Source organism: Thamnophis sirtalis, unplaced genomic scaffold (assembly GCF_051295495.1).
Source record: "Thamnophis sirtalis isolate CommonGarterSnake01/CBP01778 unplaced genomic scaffold, rThaSir2_p1.2 scaffold_3, whole genome shotgun sequence".
NCBI lineage: Eukaryota > Metazoa > Chordata > Lepidosauria > Squamata > Natricidae > Thamnophis > Thamnophis sirtalis.
In genome coordinates this window covers 141,550,152-141,571,872 of record NW_028261383.1, presented here as the reverse complement: position 1 = coordinate 141,571,872, position 21,721 = coordinate 141,550,152, and the positions used below count along the sequence as shown (strand labels likewise).

Genomic DNA, 21,721 nt, shown 5'->3' with positions numbered 1-21,721 from the left:
CATATGTTGTGCACTGACAATAAAGAATTATTATTAATACATTATGCAACCTTCTGACAAGCAAAGTCAATGAAGAAACCAGATTCACTTAACAACCATGTTAATAATTTAACCACTGCAGCAATTCACTTAACAAATGTGGCAAGAAGAGATGTAAAACAGAGCAAAATTCACTTAACAAATTTCTCACGTAGTTGCATAAATGTTGGATTCAATTTTGGTCGTAAGTCGAGGACTACCTGTAGTTCACTAAGATTTCCATATTTCCTGTGATACAAGTACACATATTTCATTTTAGTGTTACAGCATTAATACCTTAATGAAGTACAGTTCAGTCCTCTGAGCAACTGGAATTTTGAAACAACTAATCAATTTATTACATAAACAAACCATGAGGCATAGGCGTAGTTCCCGCACAAATTGAATGAAGAAATACATGACATTTGTGCATTCACGCTGAAAAGAAAATGTCACTCAGTAGTATTTGCATTGGCTAGAGACTTCAACCTTAGATCTAACTGACAATATTTACTGTCAGAAACAGAACATATGCTTGTATTTCCAAGAAACCCCTTTGAAGTTGAGTAATATTTTAATCATTCAACTACACTTTAATAAACTGTTGAAAAGCACATGGCATCAATAATCAAACTGGATATATAATTTATGTATATTTATATGTGTGTGTATATAGCCCAGGTTCAAATATATTACATTCTAGGCAGACTTCTTAGCTGGATGGAAGCAGATGGAAGCAGTTAGCTTCCTCCCATAATTGGGGCTTACCAGGGGTTGTAAAAATCTAATAGATACCTTTCACCCTGGCTTCGGTGATAACAGATAAGAGCCTGTGGCCTAATGGCTAAGAAGTCTGCCCAGGTTCAAATCCCAGTAAGGGTATGGCTAGCTGATGAGAGCTAAATAGCTTGAAATAGATCTATACTAGTCTCCCTTTATTTATTTATCAGCACAAATAAAAAAACACAAATATAACAAAGGCAACAGTAAAAAACATTGGGTTTCTGTCGTGATTGACTCTTGTGACGAGCCGATTGACAGATGATGGAAGCAGTTAGCTTCCTCCCATAATTGGGGCTTACCAGGGGTTGTAAAAATCTAATATATATATTTGTGCTAACAAAGGCAAAAGTAAAATATTGGGCTTTCTATCTGGATGGTCTTTTGCGACGAGCCAATGGACAGAGAATGGAAGCAGTTAGCTTCCTCCCATAATTGGGGCATACCAGGGGTTGTGACTTGAAAAAATATATATATATATACACACACACACACACACACACACACATACATACATGTACACACACACACATTTTAAAGATATAATTCTTCTGATAAGGCACACATTTTTTTCTGATAACGCAAAAATATTTTAAGTACAGCTGTGCAACATTGGAAAAAGATAAATCTATAACCATTTCAGTGTTAAGAAAAAGAATTTACACATTTACTTAGAGGACTAATGCAGCTTTCAAAATCTCATTATTATATATCTAATAGATATAATTTGTGATCCACTACAATTTATACTGAAAGTCAATTTGGCTTCAAGGTTAATATTCCAGTCTAGAAACCAGGAGGCCACGAGTTCAAATCCTACCTTAGACATAAAGCCAGTTGGGTAATCCTGGGAAGGTTCTCTCAATCCTAGGGAGAAGCCAAACCTGAAATCTCACCAAGAAAACCACAGAGATTGGTTCCTGGCAGTTGCCAGGAGTCAGAATTGAGTCGAAGGTGCACAGATAAACACAATTTATAGCAGTGAATTTGTTTGTGGTGTACTTCACCATTAATTGCTCATTTTCATAAAATCCAGACACTACTGGAGAAAACAGTTCTTTAATTGTTCTCTTTCTAGTCAATAAAAAATATATTGGATTTCTCTCTTTGATCCAGATCTTCTAAATATAGTTCCGGATTTTGGAAGTGAAAGTTTGTGTGATGCAGTATATTACATTTGCTCATCAGTAAAATGAGTTAATTATTACTCATTAGTAGTAAAATGAAATATTCAGTAAAATTTAACTATTTCAGATTATTTAATCATGAAGGATATAAGAAGTTTTGCATTATTTGCATTATTCACTGCTAGATTAGTCACACAAAGGTATGCCACCTTCTTCTCCCAGCCTGGGCTGAGAGAGACTGTTGGGTTCAAAGTCATCTAGATGGCTTCTTGGTAGGACAAGATTTGGGTTTCACCACTCCTAGCCTAACACCTTTACCACCATGCCCCAGCAATTCTCAATTCTACAGATAGAGACAAAGAAAACAAATGGTTTTCTAGGTTTTAAGATTAATCCAGCTATGTACAAGATCATTTCACTTCCAAAGCAAAACCTTGGTTCTAATGCCTGGTTTTGAAAATTACCTGGAGGATATGGAGACATAGGTATACATGTGAAAAACAGAAGACCTTCTCAAAAAGATGCACACTGTATGCCAGGTGTATCTGTACACCAGGCATCATCATGCTTTCAAAAGGAAAAGTAGTAAGAAGGGGATTATTTGGGTTTAATGGGACGAAGAATTATAAGGGAGAAAGCACAGTTAGACTGAAGAGATTTATGCTCAGAACAATAGATTTCTGCTACAATGGCAGATGTAGACACGGGTTGCTAAGCAAAACTAACCCATATGTATATGAGTGTGTGTGTGTGGGTGGGTGCGTGTGCGTACATGCGCTCACGTATACAGTTGCTATTCATAGGTAGTCCTCGACTTATGACAATTGAAGCCAAAAATTCTGTTGTTAAGTGAGACATTTGTTAAGGGAATTTTGTTAAGTGAGTTTTGCCCCATTTTACGATCTTTCTTGCCACATTTGTTAAGTGAATCACTGCAAGTTGTTAAGCTAGTAACATGGTTGTTAAGTGAATCTGGCTTCCCCACTTGCTTGTCAGAAAGTCAGAAAAGGTGATCACATGACCCCGGGACTCTGAAACCATCATAAATATGAACCAGTTGTCAAGCATCCAAATTCTGATTATATTACCCTGGGGGAATGCCTCAACGGTCACTGTGTGAAAAACAATCCTAAGTCACTTTTTTCTGTGTTGTTGTAGTGCCTAATGATCGTTAAAGGAATGGTTGCAGGTTGAGGACTACCAGTATTCAAACTTGGTCCATCACTCCCTAACTAACACATGATTGTTTCTAGAATCATTTCAGTGACTATTCAAGAGGTCAATTTCTCCATTTTAGGCTGAAGAATGGACTTAGAGCAAGAGACATGAAACACTGCCTCTTCTAAGTGGTAATGGGAAGGGCAGTTCCTTCAGAGGATCAAAAGAAAAGAGAAACCGGATGTCTATCACATTGTTCCATCAATATCAGGGGCATACGGTAATCTTTAACATAGTACGTTGCTTAATGTTTAACAGACAAAATAGGTTGTTCAGCATCAGTTATTTGATACTGAAAGTTCAGACTTGGAGACATGCACAGATTCATAGCAACCCAGTCCTTGGAGAAAGCCCTGCATTTACCTACAGTAATAGTGAGGGCAGTGTCAGCCTCTGCTTCGCTATTTATTTTCGGCTGCCATTGAAATGGGGAGGGGGGGCTGATATTTGGGAGGGGAAGATTTGGTACAGGAAAGATTGTTAAAAGGGAGTTTTGTTCTCACCATCTACTGTGCATGCTGAAGACTGGTGTTTAGAGTTGGTCAAGGCCAACTTGGAAATGAAACCCACATGACACCTGAGGGATTTGCAGATTGGACAATGGGATGGGGGTTACCGGGGGAGGGGGAGAGGGGGTTGGACAAATATTGATATGTATGATTTTGCGGGCTTTTGCCTCAGACCTTGCTTTACTTAGCTGCTGTCTTTTCATAACCAGTAAAAGTATTCTTAATTCTGCAAAATGGAGTTAAGTGGTTTCTTTCTTGGTTGCTGAGGGAGGCCGGCTCGACAGGCAGTCTGTGTATCTTACGGGATTTGCAATTTTTTGCCAGTCTTTTTTTTTTTTTTGCCTTCTATAGTTTTAGGAGGAGCAATATGGGGCTACATCATACACATGGGACTTTTGGGGGGGTGAATTGGGAGTCTAATTTAAGTTTATTTCTCCTCCCATCTAACTAAAAATGGCAAGAAGCCATTCTACCCGTTTGGTAGATGTGGTCAGAAAGGAACACAGCAGCCACCAAAAACAAAACAACCCCCCCCCCCAGCTTTTTTGCTATTGCCTCAGGTTGCTCCCTCAGAAGAGCCCTGAGTAAGGAGATCGTATCAGAGAAATGCCGTAAGTTCTCAATGTTGAAGTGAAAGGAGATAGTTCTGCTTTGTGGATATAAGGAACAGCTCCCTGCAGCTGTCTGTTGCAACCCTTGTTGAATTTTTTCTCTAGACTTTTTAGCATATAAAAGAGCTACAAATAGCTTCAGAATGGAAGATGTGCTGCTTAATAACCTTTTACCTCACCGATAAAAGCAGCTGGTGGAGGAGGAGGACATCCCTAAGACAAGTGCTTTAGAGCGCAGCCACAGCTTGCCAATGTCCACCATCTTTCTACTCACCGGCAGATGGGGAAAGAAGATAGCCTGGATCCCAAATCACAACCTACCTTTCTAGATTTTCTAGTTTCTTTCTAGTTAGATTTTTTTTTACACTAACCGCACTACGTCTACCCTTTGTGTGTGTGTGTGTGTGTGTGTGAGGTTGCCTTGAATTATTTGTCCACTAAGTCTCTTTATGTGATCTATGAGCCTCCTCATCTCTCTGTGGGTGATTAAACCTGTGATTTGGGAAAAGGGGTGGGTGGTACAATGGAGAATTACAATTTGGGTAGTTGCCTAAGTTTTTCTTTTTACCTGGTGCAGCAAAGCCTGTATTGGATTAAAGGACTTATATGGCTATAGGTTCAAGGAACGGAAGAGGAACCAAGAAGAAGCTGTAGTTTCTAGTTGTTTTGTTCATGGCTGGCTGGGGAATTCTGGGAGGTGGAGTCCACAAGTCTTAAAAGTTGCTTAAGGTTCGACACCCCTGCCTTAGAGAAAATGTTTAACACAGGATGCAACTGACAGGTGCAGGGAGCTCTTACATACACCCATAAAGCAAGACCATCTCCTTTCACTTCAACATGAAGAAGTGATATAGATAGGCTTAAGATACAGAAGGATCTTGACAAACTTGAACATTGGGCACTATCTAATAAAATGAAATTCAATGGTGAAAAGAGTAAGGTTCTACATTTAGCCAAGAAAAACAAAATGCACAGATACAGTATAGGTGGGAACTTGCTCAATAGTAGTAACTGTGAGAGGGATCTTGGAGTCCTAGTGGACAACCATTTAAATATGAGCCAGCAGTGTCCAGCAGCTGCCAAAAAAGCCAACACAGTTCTAGGCTGCATAAACAGAGGGATAGAATGAAGATCACATGAAATGTTAATACCACTTTATAAGGCCTTGGTAAGGTCACACTTGGAGTACTGCATTCAGTTTTGGTCGCCACGATATAGAAAAGATGTGAAGACTCTAGAAAGAGTGCAGAGAAGAGTAACAAAGATGATTAGGGGACTGGAGACTAAAACATATGAAGAACGGTTACAGAAACTGGGTATGTCTAGTTTAATAGAAAGAATAGCAATAGCAATAGCAATAGCAGTAGACTTATATACCGCTTCATAGGCCTTTCAGGCCTCTCTAAGCGGTTTACAGAGAGTCAGCATATTGCCCCCAACAATCTGGGTCCTCATTTTACCCACCTCGGAAGGATGGAAGGCTGAGTCAACCCTGAGCCGGTGAGATTTGAACCGCTGACCTGCTGATCTAGCAGTAGCCTGCAGTGCTGCATTTAACCACTGCGCCACCTTGGCTCTTAAGAAGGACTAGGGGAGACATGATAGCAGTGTTCCAATATCTCAGGGGTTGCCACAAAGAAGAGGGAGTCAAACTATTCTCCAAGCCACTTGAGTGTAGAACAAGAAGCAATGGGTGGAAACTAATCAAGGAGAGAAGCAACTTAGAACAGAGGAGAACAATTAATCAGTGGAACAACTTGCCTCCAGAAGTAGTGAATGCCCCAACACTGGAAGTCTTTAAGAAGATGTTGGATAGCCATTGGTCTGAAACGTTATAGGGTTTCCTGCCTAGGCAGGGGGTTGGACTAGAAGACCTCCAAGGTCCCTTCCAATCCTGCTATTGTATTGTATTGTATTGTATTGATATGTGTGATTTGGTGATCCTTAGCAGACAACATTTACAAGCAATAAGGATCGCCAATCTGATCATTGGTCTCGTCTGAAACAAATCTGTATTGGACTCTAGTATGGGGTTGTATACTGGGAATTGCAATTACACATCTGGAGGCTACCATACTGTGAAAGGCTGATGTACAGGATTGTAGTGTAATGGGGGGGGGGGATCTTCCCACTTATTTTGTCTAAACTGGCCTTTTAAAGACATCTCTCATTTTATTTTATTATTTCATTGTATTTATTTTATTTTATCCTATCTCGCCTTTATTATTATTTTTATAAATAACTCAGGGTAGTGAACCTATAGTACTTAATACTCCTTCCTCCTATTCCCCTCCCCCAGTACCAACCCTGTGAGGTGGGTTGAGTTGAAAGACTCTGACTGGCCTAAAATCACCCAGCCAGTTTTCATACCCAAGGTAGGACTAGAACTCACTCCAAAATTGGGTCCCAGACCAGACTAAGCTGGGCCATGCCAAGGTTACTGACTACCTTTAAAAACAAGAGATTAAAACAGATAAATGGGGACAAGGGTGAGAGAGGAAAAAGCAGCAGGTTTGCCCCGCTTCCAAAGTGTAAACAGATTAGGCAACATGGTCTCTTCCAGGTGTTATCCATATCAGCTGGCTAATGCCTAGAGACTGTAGTATTTTTAAATCAATGCATCTGAAAAGGACTCGGTTGGCTATCCCTTAATTGTTGTCTAGCATGTTGATATTAAGATGTACGTCCAATGGAATGGGTGGACTCCAGATCCCATCTTTAAAGCAATGCCATCTGATGGACTCAAATGGTTGTGTTTTTTTTCCTATTGCCGTGTCTGCAGTTGTAACATCCTCAGTTTGAATATCCCTGACCTGGTGCCCTTTAAACAGGGCTTGAAGACCTGGCTCTGACCCAGGGATAGGGTTAAGTCAGGTATCTGTCCACCTGAATGAGATTGTTCTGGATTCTGTTTTTAATTTGTATGACATCCGGAGCTGTTGTGAGTTGGGCAGCCTTACCAGCCTGACAAATAAATACTAAAGCAAGCTAGATCTTTGCCTGTACTGCAAAAACGGCTCTCGTGTCTATGTATTAATTTTCATCATTCTTCCACTATTTAAAACAAGCAACAATATTGCAAGGAACAGTTGCAAGCAAAGTTTATAAATCTATAAAACGAAATGAGAGACACGGGGTGTGCAAGTAATGCTAATTATTTCAATAAGTCATCCCTGAATGGGAAAATGAATATCTATGAGTCAAAATAATTTCAACTATCCTCTTTGATTTATTTAATTTCTGTGTATTTGCAACTTATTTTCAGTTTTAGTCTCCAGTTAGTTATTTATTAAATTTGAAAGAGAAATAGGATTCTAAATTTGACATAGTTTTCTAGAAAGGACCAAAATGGGTCCATATTATCTCTCACTTATTTTATTCGATTATGCCTCTTCCTCCAAATGTTCAGTAGCAAGGACTTCTTTAATCACAACATTGACTGGAATTCTCAGCCATAAATAATTGCTACTCACAATATAACTGACTTGTTCCCCTGTGCTATCATTACATTACCTACATGAGAATTTTGTAAGAATCTCTTGCTCACTAATTAGCCAAATATGTATTATCCAAAACTTAGAGACCCCTCTTATCACCCTCAAATTAAAACAAGAGAGCCTGGAAAGAAAACCAGCTTAGGTAAACCCACTAGTGACCTCTTTTGTTTTCATTTATTTTTAATTGAAAATAATATATTTTTCCATTTTGCTTAGGATATCCTTTCCTGTAAAAATGCTTTAGCACAATATTTAGATTGTGATTTACCTTAGAGGTATCAAACTAGGCTGCAAACCTCCAGACCACTTTTAAGTGGAAGCTAAGGTTGCCCAATTTAGCCACAATTCTTACAGCCAACGCACTCTTTTTTCTTCTTTCTATGTCAACTTATGAGTAATATCAACATGTTGTTATTTTTGCATTTTGATCCATGCAAAGTATTATATATGATTTCCTGCCATAAAAGGCTGAATGTACTATAAAAGACCTGCATTTAAGTTTCAAAGCTTAAAGTCGGTTGACACAGATTGCTTTTTGAAAACAGCATCATCAAAATCAAAAGGCATGCGAAGCAATCATACATCTGCTGGGCAATGAAATCCATAGTAAGTAATACATATAGACTAGAATTCAGTCTAGAAGTGCCAGCATGTCGGAATTTTAGCATTTTAGACTGAGATGTCCTAAAACCAGATGGGTTGGGTTGCTCCTGGTTTGGCCCGGTTCAGCTGAACTGGAAGTGGAATTCAGGCCTGGGTCACCGAACCAGCAGCAACCCAGGTCTGCCATGCCCCCAAACCGGTTCCCTCGCTGCCACTGAACGCCACTATTTGGGTTTTTAGTGACTGCGCATGCACAGTTCACTATAAATTGTTCTGCGCATGGGCAAAGAACAATTACATTGAACAGCACATGTGCACGCGCGTTGTGTGCGGGTTGCGAACCGGTAGTAAAACCGGCAGAAACCAACCCCTGGCTAAAAGCCAATTGACTTTCAGAATCAAGCCAAACCTTCTGATGGTCTGGTATGATAAGAAAGGTGAGCACTGGCAGAAATGGCCATTTTATGCCTTTTATCTAATTATTATGGAACACAAGAAAATATTACCTTTAGACAACTGCTTCTGATTATACATGGCCCTTCTGTAGTTCCTGTTTATGGTTTAACAGAGCTGTAGGTTCAGAACAAGTTGTTTTCCACAGCTCATCAGAGGCAGCACATAATCCTATGAGACTAAAATCCTATGCATGCTTATTTGGTGATCATATCACTGGATGCAGCGAGACCTGCTTTGTGCTAAATGGCACAGGACTGTGTTGTGTATAAAACAATATTGATCACAAATGTCTTCAAAAAAAAATACCCTGAGGTATAATTTTCATAGAAATGTTGTATACCTCAGTGGGAATTACTCTCTAAAATAGCATAGAATTAATTCTACCATTGTATGATTCTATGAACTGATACCCAGAGGGACTTCTGCCCAAGTAAATATGCCCACTATTGTGCTGTCAGAATCTCTGTGCTGGAACATGAATATTGTGAAGTCTTCCATATGTTTTCATTTTCATGGTCCCCAGTTGGGCATCGGGGATTAAACAAACCAAACAATTAAACGAATGATACAAGCATCAATTCTGCTTGCCAGACTTCAGCTGTTAAAAAAGGATATAATGGGCTAATTTTTGCTTAAAATGAGTTTGTTACATTTCTTTTCTATAGTATTACAAAATGCTTGAAAGAATAGCATAATTTAACCAGGCTGTAACAACTGTTCCTCTAAACCATCCCATCTGCCACTCAAATAATATAGGTTGTAGTATCTACAATGGGAACTTTCCACTTTGCTAGAAATAATAAAATAGAGTATAAGAGAAAGTTAAAAATTAGGGATAAAACAAATTCTAAAACGAGATTAAGAATGAGAAAAAGAGATGGTTTTCTGCAGAGCTACTAAACCCTGAGACTCTTTTGTCCTTTGTCTTTGTTGTCCTGTATTACTATTAATGTAATACAGGATAATAAATTACTATTTTATAATGTATACATAATTTGTATAATAATTTATTATACTTTTATAATGTATAGATACTGTATTACTATTATCCTTCTACCTATTCCCATTTCCTATTACCTATTTATTAGCTTCTGATGACTATAACTTTTGGTTTGTATCTTATGATTTATGTTGATTATTTCTATTAGTATCCTATGACTATCACTGAATGTTGTATCTTATGATTTATGATGATTGCACTTTATGATTATGATCATGATTTATCACTTGTTTGCATGTGCATTGAAAGCTTATGCACTAGAACCAAATTCCTTATGTGTCCAATCACACTTGGCCAATGAATTATATTCTATTCTGGGCTATTGGTCTGAGCTCTGAGCTTGGCAATTTGGTTGCCAATGTTTCATCACCATTTGAAAGACATTGTCAGTGCGCTTTGAATTGTTCAATTTATTCAAACAATTCAAAGCGTACTGACAATGTCTCCTCGAATGGTGACGAAACTTTTGCAACCAAATTGCCAAGCTCAGCCCAACAGCCCAACTACAAACCCGAGCTACTTATATTCAAACATATTTCATATTCTATTCTATTTAGCCTGGGAGTAAGATAGAGGGAGCTTTTGTGTATGAGGCTTTGGTAGCTGGTTTATCTTCAGAGGAGCCTTTCTTGATGATCTTAACAACCTGACAGATGTGTAATAAGCTAATCAGTCTTAAGAGTTTAAAGGTCAATATCATCACCTTAAATTTTGCCCAATAAATAACTGGCAGTAAATATAATCAGAATTCTGCCAACCTAGCAGTTCGAAAGCATGTAAAAATGCAAGTAGAAAAATAGGAACCATCTTTGGTGGGAAGGTAACAGCGTTCTGTGCGCCTCTGGTGTTTAGTCATGCCAGACCACCATCACTGCACTGGCTCTTCAGCTTTGAAACGGAGATGAGCACTGCCCCCTAGAATCGGGAATGACTAGCACATATGTGCGAGGGGAACCTTTACCTGTGTTTCTATATGTTATAGATCTATGGAGGATTATAAGGACAGAATGGTACATGTGGGATGTAACAGATGTTGTTGTGTTTCGTTGAACAGTGCCCTATCACTGCCTTTTCAACACAACCTAACAGAAAACCCTAGGACTACAAAACAGCATGCTGAAGGCCACTTCTGTAAGTTATCAAGATGGTTATCGCCAACACTCTCACCCTTCCTGTTTAACATCTATATAAGGCTGCTGGGTGAGGTCAGCTTTCAGTTGGGGTCTGATTTTGTCAGTATGCTGAGGATACCCAGTTATACCTCTTGGCTCTGGGACAATAATGCAATGCTGGCAAGGTCTTGTTTGAATGCCTGGAAGCTTTGCGTGTCTGGCTAGGGAAGAATAGGCTTAGGATCAACCCTGATTAGATGCAGTGGCTGTGGGTGTCACAGTCTGGAGTGGTTTTCCTCTTTAGTCCTGAATGGGGTCATCCTTCCCCCTTCAGCCCTGGTGCATAATTGGGGTTTGTGTGTTGAACTTCTGGTTCAGGCAGCAAGTGGCAGCTTAAGCCTTTGCACAAGTTACATGCCTACTTGGCACATGGACTTCTTTACCTTCAGCCACCTCACATTTTGATAATGGCTATGCTCTCTACATGGGACTGCCCTTGTAGACCACTTGGAAGCTGCAGCGGACGTGCCATGGTATGTCCAGGTAATATCTCTGCTCTGTGAGCCATATTGTCTACCAGTAGTCTTCTGCATGTAATTTAAGGCCTAGGAGCTATTATTTGAGGGAACACTTACTTTCAGTAGTTTTTCTGCCCATCCTATTTGGTAGAGTTGATATGGTCCCATTGATTGAGTGGTGTCATCTGAGGGGACTCAGGAAGTGGGCTTTCTGTCATGGAGCCTGTCCTTTAGAACGGCATTCCCTGATATTCTCGTGACCCCTAATCTTATTTAAAATGAACTTTCAAAACCTGACCACTCCCTCAGATCTTAGATTAAAGTTATGCAATTCTCGCAATGAAAACAGTTTGCTACCAGCTGGAGGAAATCGGTAATTCTGACTGCTAGCATGTAGAGGCAAAAATGTTGTCCATTGATCCTGATTGTGTGTTACATGAATAGATATAATGAGATGAATGGGTAAACCAGGCATGTGTGTTTGTACAAAAGTGTGCACCTATATCTCAATCCACCAGCTAACACACACGGTAGGCAGATGCTATGTGAATCTTATCCCTCACCATAAGATGAAATAGGAATTCAAGAGGTTTAAGGGGAATAAAATTAGAGGGGAAGGGGATTAAAACAAGATTCTGCCTTGAACTATTTTAGTATGTTCTACTCTAAATATCACCCAACACTAACCAGGTAGTTTCTACCATACCATGCCACCACAATGATAGCAATGGCACACAAAAGAACCAAAGTCTTATTTCCTGAGATGCAAAGCAAATTCTATAAAAGATGTTTGGATCTTAGGAAATTATGATTACAAAAATATGTAAAGCAGAATTGCATGCTTTTTGTTTACCAAGAGTCTTTCCATTATTAACAATCAATATTACTATCTACCATTACCAATATCCAGCAGGAATGTCTTCCAGTTACACAAACATCTGGTAATTTACCTGTTGGGTTTATTAACTCTTGATTAAAATAATACAGTATATCAAGAGTTAATAACCAGACAAGTAAATCACCTGAATGTTTATGTGCCAGGAAGACTTTCCTGCTGGACATTGATAATGGTAACCTATAATGCTGATTATTATGAACATCAAAATAGCAATGTTCAAAGTGTCGTACAAATTCAATAAGCCTATGCCAGATGCAACATATACATATTAGAAGCCAAGAACATATTTCTATGGAGAATGTGGTGTATGGCTACCACAGAAAAAGCATCAGGCATAATTTCCTATAGAGGATGCTGATCATATCTCTGGTAGAAACGGATGCTCTGCTGAGAAATTAGAAGCTATCTGTCTTTGCTTATCCTAACTTCATTGGTCAATTGCTAGGCTGGTGGGCAATGAGAGGATAAAGCTGCAAGGTGAAAAGTGCCTGTTTCAAGAACGTTCCTGAATGTTTTATGTATTCTCAAATTGGTTACTTGGGAAAATCATGAGGTTTTGGAATTATTTCCTAATGCCTACAAATGCATAGCCTTTTGGGTCTGATCTCTATTAAAGAGAGAAGAGGACATGGGATCCAAGTCTCCTTGCTTTGCCTTTTAGGTAACTCCATGAAAAGCCATGAATGACCAAAACTCAGACCCTGGAGCTAAAATCGACTTAGATATAGGCTCTCCTTGATCATGAAAAATAAAATGTATTTTCTTGGTAAGTTTACTCTGGTTGAATCAACGCAATCCTTTGTTTAAATGAAACAAGGCCCTCCCAATCTGATTATTTACTTATGTTCAGAAAGCAAATGGAAGAAAGAATAGAGAAGCAATGCACATAACTGGTGTAGGAGACACAGGCCACTCCCAATGCTGCCTTAATGCAATCATGATGAAGAAATATTGGCGGGGTCCTTCTATTAATTACTTAGTGTAAGTAAAAAATATATGCCAAACGCATTAGCTCCTAGTATAAGCTTGATTGTGTTTTGTCTGGGTTCCCAGGTATACTGGACAGAAGGTAGGGTCAGAATGTAAGTTACCTTTGCAAATATTTTACTTAGTCTCTGCTCCTGCCTCTGTTAGTCGTTCCCGACACTAGGGGGCAGTGCCCATCTCCGTTTCAAAGCCGAAGAGCCAGCGCTATCTGAACACATCTCCATGGTCATGTGGGCGGCATGACTAAATGCCGCAGATGCACAGAACACTGTTACCTTCCCATCAAAGGTGGCCCCTATATTTCAACTTGCATTTTTACATGCTTTCGAACTGCTAGTTGACATAATCTGGGACAAGTAACAGGAGCTCACTCTGTTATGTGGCGCTAGGGATTCGAACCGCTGAACTGCCAACCTTTCTGATCGACAATCTCAGCGTCTTAGCCACTGAGCCACCACGTCTCTCCCTCCCTCCCCCTCTCTCTTTCTGCTTTTAAATTTTTTTATAAATACCCCAATGTAGCAAACATATATTATGTTCCTTCCTCCTCCTATTTTCCCCACAAGAATCACCCTGTGAATTAGCTGAAACATCATTTGTATTTCTGAGAATCTGCCTGAGAATCTGGGCAAGACAAATATTTAGGACAGCTTCCGCACCACAACGCAAGCAACCAAGGTGATCATCCTGGATGCCCTATGATTCACTGAGCTTATTTTGTCAGCTAGTGCTCTAATTACATTGCTAGGTTACAAGATGATAGTCTGCGTGCATTTAAAAAACAACTCACTAAAATATGTTTAATGGAGAAGGAGGAATGGTTATTTTTATAAAATAATTTGTTAAAAGGGGAACGGGAAAAAATATGACCTATGTCCAACAAGAACAAGCTAAAAAAACATTTCAATATGTTTAAGCATAAAATAATTGTAACCTTTCAATGCTTTCTCTTTCTACTCCTGTTCAGTATGATTTAAAAACATCATATTTATCCTGCTCTTCCACAAGGAATGTCTTCCATTTACCTTCACAGAATCAGGCCTGACTACAATAATCTTGCCTGCAGATTAGTTACTGGATTGAAGAGGCTAACTTTAAGGGTCATTGGATAATGCAGTTGTTCCAGTAAACAATCTACATTGGATTATATTCGGCCTGTTCGGCTGGGAATGCATTGGTTGCCAATTTGTTCCTAAGCACAATTCAAAACACTGATGATGATGATGTTTAAATCCCTAAAGCAATGATCAGGAATGGGATCAGCTCTTGCATTTGTGAAGGGAAGGGCACTAATTGAAAAAGAGAGACAATAAATGGTGATTTGCAATTCCCAACATACTGAAAAATGTGAGTAGGTAGAAGACAGAAGAAAATTATACCATCTCTGAAATGTTAATGATTATCCTTCGTTAGTATAGGCTAAGACAGATGTACATGATATAGATATAAATATTTTCTTCCATTCAATCGTATCTGATTCTTGGAGACTGCCTGGGCAAGTACATATAGTTTTCTTGCAAGAAGTGTTTTGCCATTGCCTCTTTTCTAGGGCTGAAAAAAAGTGATTGTCCTAAAATCAGACAGCTGGCATTGTGTGCAAGGCAGGATTAAAATTCACAGTCTCCCAGTTTCTAGACTGATGCCTTAAGCACTAAACCAAACTGGCTATTTTAGCTCTTCGTAAAGCTTATCAATGCTCTCACACAAATTAGGGAGCAACACTGCTGAGCATACATACTATAAAATGTGGCAGAAGTAACTTGCAATTGGATTCATATACACGAGTGCCAAGAGATTGCTCATAATTAGTGTGCTTAACTTTGTATAGCAAGAAAGTATAGTGAAATCAGAAGTAATCTTCCATTGCACCCTATTGCATAATTTTCAAGGCAGCCTAACTATTTGTCAATTTTACTCATCAAAATTTTTCTGATTTGCCTCACAACTAAGAGCAAAACAACAATAAAAAAGTAGCTATACCATCAAAACTTTGGTATATAATTTTCTAAATGTTCCTAACTTAGAAAATGCATGAATATTTGTTTTGCAGGGACAGAAGCAATGATAAATATAATGCAAGCAAATTAGTACAATAATTATAGACCTTCTGGTTCCTGACTAAATATAAGCATTGTATTTTTTTTAAAAGGTGAACATCCAGCCAGATATTTTTAAAATGGCAAAACATTTTAATGAAATTAAACAAATATTGTATGTTATATGATCATGCTCTATTAATTCTGAAGTATGTGTAAATCTCCTCCCCTTTCTCAACTTCACCAAAATGACAGAGAAAGAGTTTTCTTAAATTATTTTTCCACATTTGCTTTATTAAATTTGTATGTTATAGTACAAGCACTGCTGCACAAATACCAACTTGAAACCACTGGGTCCTATCTTTATACTGGTTATGCCATCAGGTACAGGCATACTCTGCTACCAAAATATGTGACAGAGACCATGGGATGGTTGTATTGGTGTCTACAGTGTTTTTTTACCTGGGATGCTAATTGATATTTATTGTGATATTATTATTTTATCTGTTTAATTGCTGCTCCCTGTCTAGAAACATATGGTTGAGATGGGTGGTCATAGACCCTGAAATAAATTTCTAATGATGTAACACCTTAAATTGGGGATAGGTGTTAGCATCAATAATTATACCAATACTGTGTATTTTATTTTTAGGAAGATAAGATGGATTACAGTTACATATCAACAGCTTTGCATTGCCACATTTCTGGAACTGTCCATTAGGGACAGCAAAGAATCGTAATTAATTTACAACCCTTTTTCTACTTTCTAAATTAAACTGGGAAGTTGGGCGGAGGGGGGGGGAGGAACCGGAGGAGGGATCCACTGGGTTTCATAAAACCCTTGTTAGTTCAGTTGTCGAGCTGTGAACTTATAAAAAGTGGTGGAATGATATGATTTATCTCTATTAAGCAGGAGCAACATTTCTCATAACCCTGGCTTTAATAAAATTGACATACAAAAATTGTGCCAGCTACAAAAAAAAAAAAAAAAAAAAAAAACCCCACTGGCTAAGATAATGAGCAAAAAACAGTTAAGATGTTTCCATCCAAGGATAATCCCTCCCTCCCCACTTCACACCAAAGAAAGTAAAAGAGCATTAGGAAAGCCCTGACCCATCAAGTCAATGGTTCATACTGTCCAGTGTTCTCTGGACCAAGAAGTGCCCATAACATGACATGGATGAGGAAGTGAAAACTTCCTCTGATGTCTTTCTAAGTAGACCCTGCAGCATAAAGCCCTCACGCTAAGCAGAAAATGATATCCTAATCTTCCATAAATCTGTCCAGTCAACCTGCTCAAGCAATCTAACACAAGAACATTATACCATCCAGCAGCAGCAGATTCCACAACTTAGTTAAGCCTTGTGTGAAAAGTTATTGTGTTATTGGCTCCAAATTTCCCTATATTTTGCTTTAACAGATGACCCTGTGTTTAACACTATAAAAAGTGGGAGAAAACCTTTTTTTCTGTCAGGGTTTTCCAAGCTGTGTTGAATTTATACAGAGCTCTATCAGGTCTTCCCTTTGGTCCCAAGCCTTGTAGTCTTCCACCAAGGTTTTCTACGCTTGAGCCAGATCTAGCTTCCAGGTTGTTGTCTTTCATCCCTAGGGCAAACCTCCCAAACTCTACCCTTCAAAAGTACCTTGGTAGCATCACCCCAGTCGCTGTTGAAGCGATATCAAGTCTGTCCTCATTGCTGTTATTTTCACACACAACAATGTCTGGATAGTTGACCCCCCAAAGACATTGTTTGTCCCTTGCTGAGAAATGAACACAGCCTCAATGCAGTAGATAGCGCAAGAAGATGCAAGATAAAAGAAAATGTGGCATTTTTTACACACACACACACACACACACACACACACACACAAACCAGAGTTCAAGGAGGAGACAGAACACAGTTTGCAGCCTTGCCATCAACAGAAGAAGAGCAAGAATGTCATTTTATTTCAGGTAACAAGAGCAAAGGAGAACACAGGGTTTCCTTCAAACACAACTCTAGTTTAAATCAGTCCAAACAGCAGCACTCCCAAAAGTCAGGAATTACTTTATATTCTCAGTATTTTGAAGAGATGGGAGAAAACCCAGGAAACATTAGACTAACTTTTCCCCAACCTGGCGCCCTCCAAGTGAGCTGGACGTCCACTTTTACTAATTTCCCCGGCCGGGAGGCAGCAGCGTGCTGGACCGGATGAGGTCCGGAACCAGCCCCGGGACGGTCTGTCCTGCCTCCATCCCCTCCCGAGGGCCACCGCTGCTCTTAGCGCAAGTCTCTCAGCTGCAATAACAGCTGCTGGGGACTCGCGTGTTCCCTCCGCCGCTCGCTTACAGCTAGAAAGTCTCTGCACCCCGGAACTTAACTTCGCCCTTTCTGGGCCCGTCCTCAGTTGTGTTTGCGATGTCGCAACCAGTTGTCACTTCTTTCCTCCTTCCCCCCACCCTTTCTGGGAAGCCCCGGCGAGCCGGACGCCCTTCTCTCCGCTGGCCAGCCCTCCTCGGCGACCCTCTCTCCACCCGGGACCGAGATGCCCCTCCAGCCCGCTCCTGCGCGTCCTTACCCCGGGCCCTGGCAAGAGCAGCAGCAGCAGCAGCGCGCCCAGCCGGAGGAGATGGCGACCGCAAGCCGAGCGCTCCGGCGCCCCCCGCTCCATGGCTCGCCCTGGCAGCCAGCACCGGGCCCGCCGCGGCGCAAAGCAGAAAGCCCGGCCCGCTCGGCGATCGCCGGCGCCCCTGCCTGCAGCGTGTCCGGCCCTTCCTCTTTCGGAGGCGGAGCTGAGCCGCAGGGAGCTTTCCCGGCAGCCACGCACCGGGAGGAGAGCAGGGCGTGGGGGGAAAGGCCACGAGAGGGAGGTGCTGGGACAGGGGGGCTTTTGCTTCGCCGGCCTGCCCCTGCCTGCCCTGCTCCGTCTGCGGGTAGCAATGTGTGGACGCGGCTCTCCTAAGGTAGCTCTACACCCCCGGCTGTATAAATAGAAGAGGGATCTGTCCCTAACAAGGCTCCGCCTCTGGCAAGGCAAAGATTGGATTTAATCAGCTCTGGAAATGGATCGATCTGTTAGCCTCCACTCGCATCTGCCCCAGGTGTATGTGACACCTGAACTCCCATAAATCTGAATCAACTCTCCTGAGAATAGGCTGTCTGGGGATCTTGGGTTATATAGTCCAAGATACTGGCAGAGATCTAGATTAGGAAACCTGACGGGCAGCTTCTGGAGTTTGGTATGTGCCTTTGGTTCCCACATGATTTAAATACTTAGCTATTGATTCTTAGCCTGGTTTGTGATTGCTTGAAACTCTGTACTGATGAGATGGTGAGTCTGCATGCAAGCTGTACCCAAGCTGCAGGTGAGGGTTTAAGCGACGCCTCAAACAGCACAATTAAAAGAGGTAAATATAGTAACGAGGATCATAGTATCATGTCAAATATCATAGTAACAATTTCTAACTCCCCATTCTTAGTCACATGAATGGAAGTTATTCTGAAACGATACATTCCCAATACACTTTTTGGGGCTATAGCTCTTTGCTGCCCTCTAGTGGTTACCTAGAGTTTTGCACCCAAATCTGATAGCTTTAGTTATATATTTTTCCTTCCTTCCTTCCTTCCTTCCTTCCTTCCTCCCTCCCTCCCTCCCTCCCTCCCTCCCTCTCAATCTACCTACATACCTATCGGATGCCAACACCTTCCAATGTTGGAAAATCTTCCAATCTTGGAAATTAGGAAATTTAAGGGCAGAATGATAGGCAGAATAATCTATGCCTAAACTTGTAAGAATTGCCAAGTTTAAAGCAGTCGGTGCAAAATGCTTCATAAATATAATTCTGTGCAAATTTTCCTCTATGAAAACCACTTGAATAACATGGGGCTCATTTTAAAGTTATTGTGCTTTGAACCTGAAAGGATCTTCCTCACTTTTGCACAAACCATTAGCCATTGGCCCAGCTTACACATAATCCTTGCTTTCTGATTTGTCAATAGGTTAAGCTGGGGATCACATTTTAGATAGATTGATAAACAAACACAACTTTCCAGTTTTAATAGCCACTCAATTGGCAGGTGGAACCTGGAAGTATTTTATAACATGTAGAAACATGCTTGTTCATAGGATTTACCATGGCCATAGCTATTGCAAGCAAACACCCATAATTCTTTCTAACTGAATCAATTTACTCTGCGGGGATAGTATTTATTAGATTTTATAAAAATAGAAAATTAAGAGTAATTGAGTGTCTCCTTTTGATGGGGGAAAATGCTTGATAAAATAAAGGGATTTCCAAGGTACTGAAATAACTTTTGAAAAGTATGATAAAAGTTTCTATAATGTCCTGGCAATTTTGAACTGTGGATCAAGTTAGTCCAATGAAAAGTATATTTGCTTTGCACATTGGCAGGAAAATTAAACAGGAAAAAGTCACCATGACCCTCCTATGCCTAAGTGCATTTCAGCTGTAATAAAAACTGAACCCATGCATTTCTATTAGCTATTCATTAGTTCCAAAGGTCCTTGAACAAATACAATGGTGACCAATGCTGCTTAGCAAATGATTTTCATGAAGGCTCCTATTTAGTGTTTATATTCTATGCTGCATTCATCATTCCTTGATGGACTTCATTTTCTGTTGTTATCTTGCATAAGAACAAAGGAAACGCAATGCTGTTCCTTTATAAATTGGTGCCTCTGTTGCCAGAACAGCAGACAGCAAAAGGGGAAAGGAAAGAATCAAGCAGGGTGGGCCAGCCTGGAATTTGTAAAAAGAAATAAAACAGGGAAAATAAATTTATATAAATCCTCAACTAAAACTAGAACCTGTATTGACTTATGAGCATGGTAGGTTTGTTGGAATGGCAATTAACATGCATGGAATTAAGACTTTGATCATGGGAATTTATGTCTTAAATGAAGACACAATATTGTTTTCAAAATGATTTATGAACAGATTAATAGGTTTCTCTTGTGAAAATTAATATTTGTTGGAGGACTAGAATGAAATAATCTCCCCACAACTAGATAGAACTTCTGAGAAAAATATTAGATGAATTATCTAACAGATGAATATCTAAAGAAACAAAATTTACTAAGGATTGCAGAGGAAAAGAGACAGAATATGAATCCACATATAATAAGGAAACATTCTGAAGCTCGAAAAGAGATTAAATTAGGAAAAGTGCCTGGACTAGGTAAACTATCAGATGCTTATAAATATTTTGAGGATGAACTTTTACAACTTTTATAAAATATGATGAATGCTATCCTACAGGGAGGAAAGAGACCAGAGTTGAAAAAGGCTAATATAGCATTAATACTTAATGAGGGACAAGATTTCACTTTAACAAAAAAACAAGCTGCAGCCTATTATTATTGAATAATGACTATAAGTTGTTTACAATAATTATAGCTGTTACACTGAACATAATTTTTGCCAGAATTTATTCAGAAGACCAATGTGGGTTTTTATGAAAAAGACAGTTAAAGGACAATGTTAGAAATCTGCTGGAGATTTTGGAATATTTGGAGTACCATAATGAAAAACAATTCACATTGTGTTAGATGCAAAAATTGGCTTTTGACAATTTGAACTGAGCTTTATTGTTCAAGGTTTAGAAAGATATGAATTTTGGGGAGAACTTTATAAAGTGGGTAAGATCGATATATACTTCACAGGAAGCACAAAGAATTGTTAACAGAGATCTAATAAAATCTTGTGAGATACAAAAAGAAACAAGACATGGATGCCCACTGTCTCTTCTCTTCTTTATTTAGATTGTTGAAATACTGACCAAAGATATAAGACAAAATAAGAGGATTGTGAGAGTAAAGATTAAAAAAGAAACTTATAAGTTAAATGCTTTTGCATATGATGTGGTAAGTTCTGAAAAGTCTTTTAAAGGTAATTGCAATATTAATGAGCAAATTCAAATAATTTGGGGTGATTAGCAAGTTAAAAAATTAATAAACAATATGAAGATGTTAACAATGATGTGAAAATAGAACACCAAAACAACTACCGGTATGTTAAGACATGGAATTAATTTCAAAATATTACATTATTGCTGGTGAGGATTTCAATGATAAAAATAAATTTCTTGTCTAGAATGTTTTTTGTTACAGACAATACCTGTTTTGACAACTGATACACCATTTAAACAGTGTCAGAAGGATATATCTAAGTTTGTATGGCAGGAAAAAAAAGCATGAGTTAGTTATAAGGTGTTACAACATGCAAAGGAAAAGAGGAGTATTGGATTACCACATTTGGAATTGTATTTTGCTGTTTGATGGTTGGTTTGAGTTAGGGTTAGGGTTGGATTTTTGGAGTTAGAAGGATATGACCTGATTCTTCAACATCCA

The 21,721-nt window shown here is 39.4% G+C and overlaps 1 protein-coding gene across 2 annotated transcripts in view; it reads right to left on the bottom strand.

Annotated features, from left to right (window-relative positions):
- The window catches only part of ERN1 (endoplasmic reticulum to nucleus signaling 1), an 89,169-nt gene extending 71,011 nt beyond the window's left edge, over window positions 1-18,158 (bottom strand). For both annotated transcript variants that reach the window (XM_014069448.2, XM_014069449.2), the window contains exon 1: window positions 17,930-18,158. In XM_014069448.2, coding sequence (XP_013924923.2) covers window positions 17,930-18,022 — 93 coding nt within the window. In that variant the 5' untranslated portion in view covers window positions 18,023-18,158. The remainder of the gene's footprint in view (window positions 1-17,929) is intronic.
- Window positions 18,159-21,721: the final 3,563 nt, after the last annotated feature.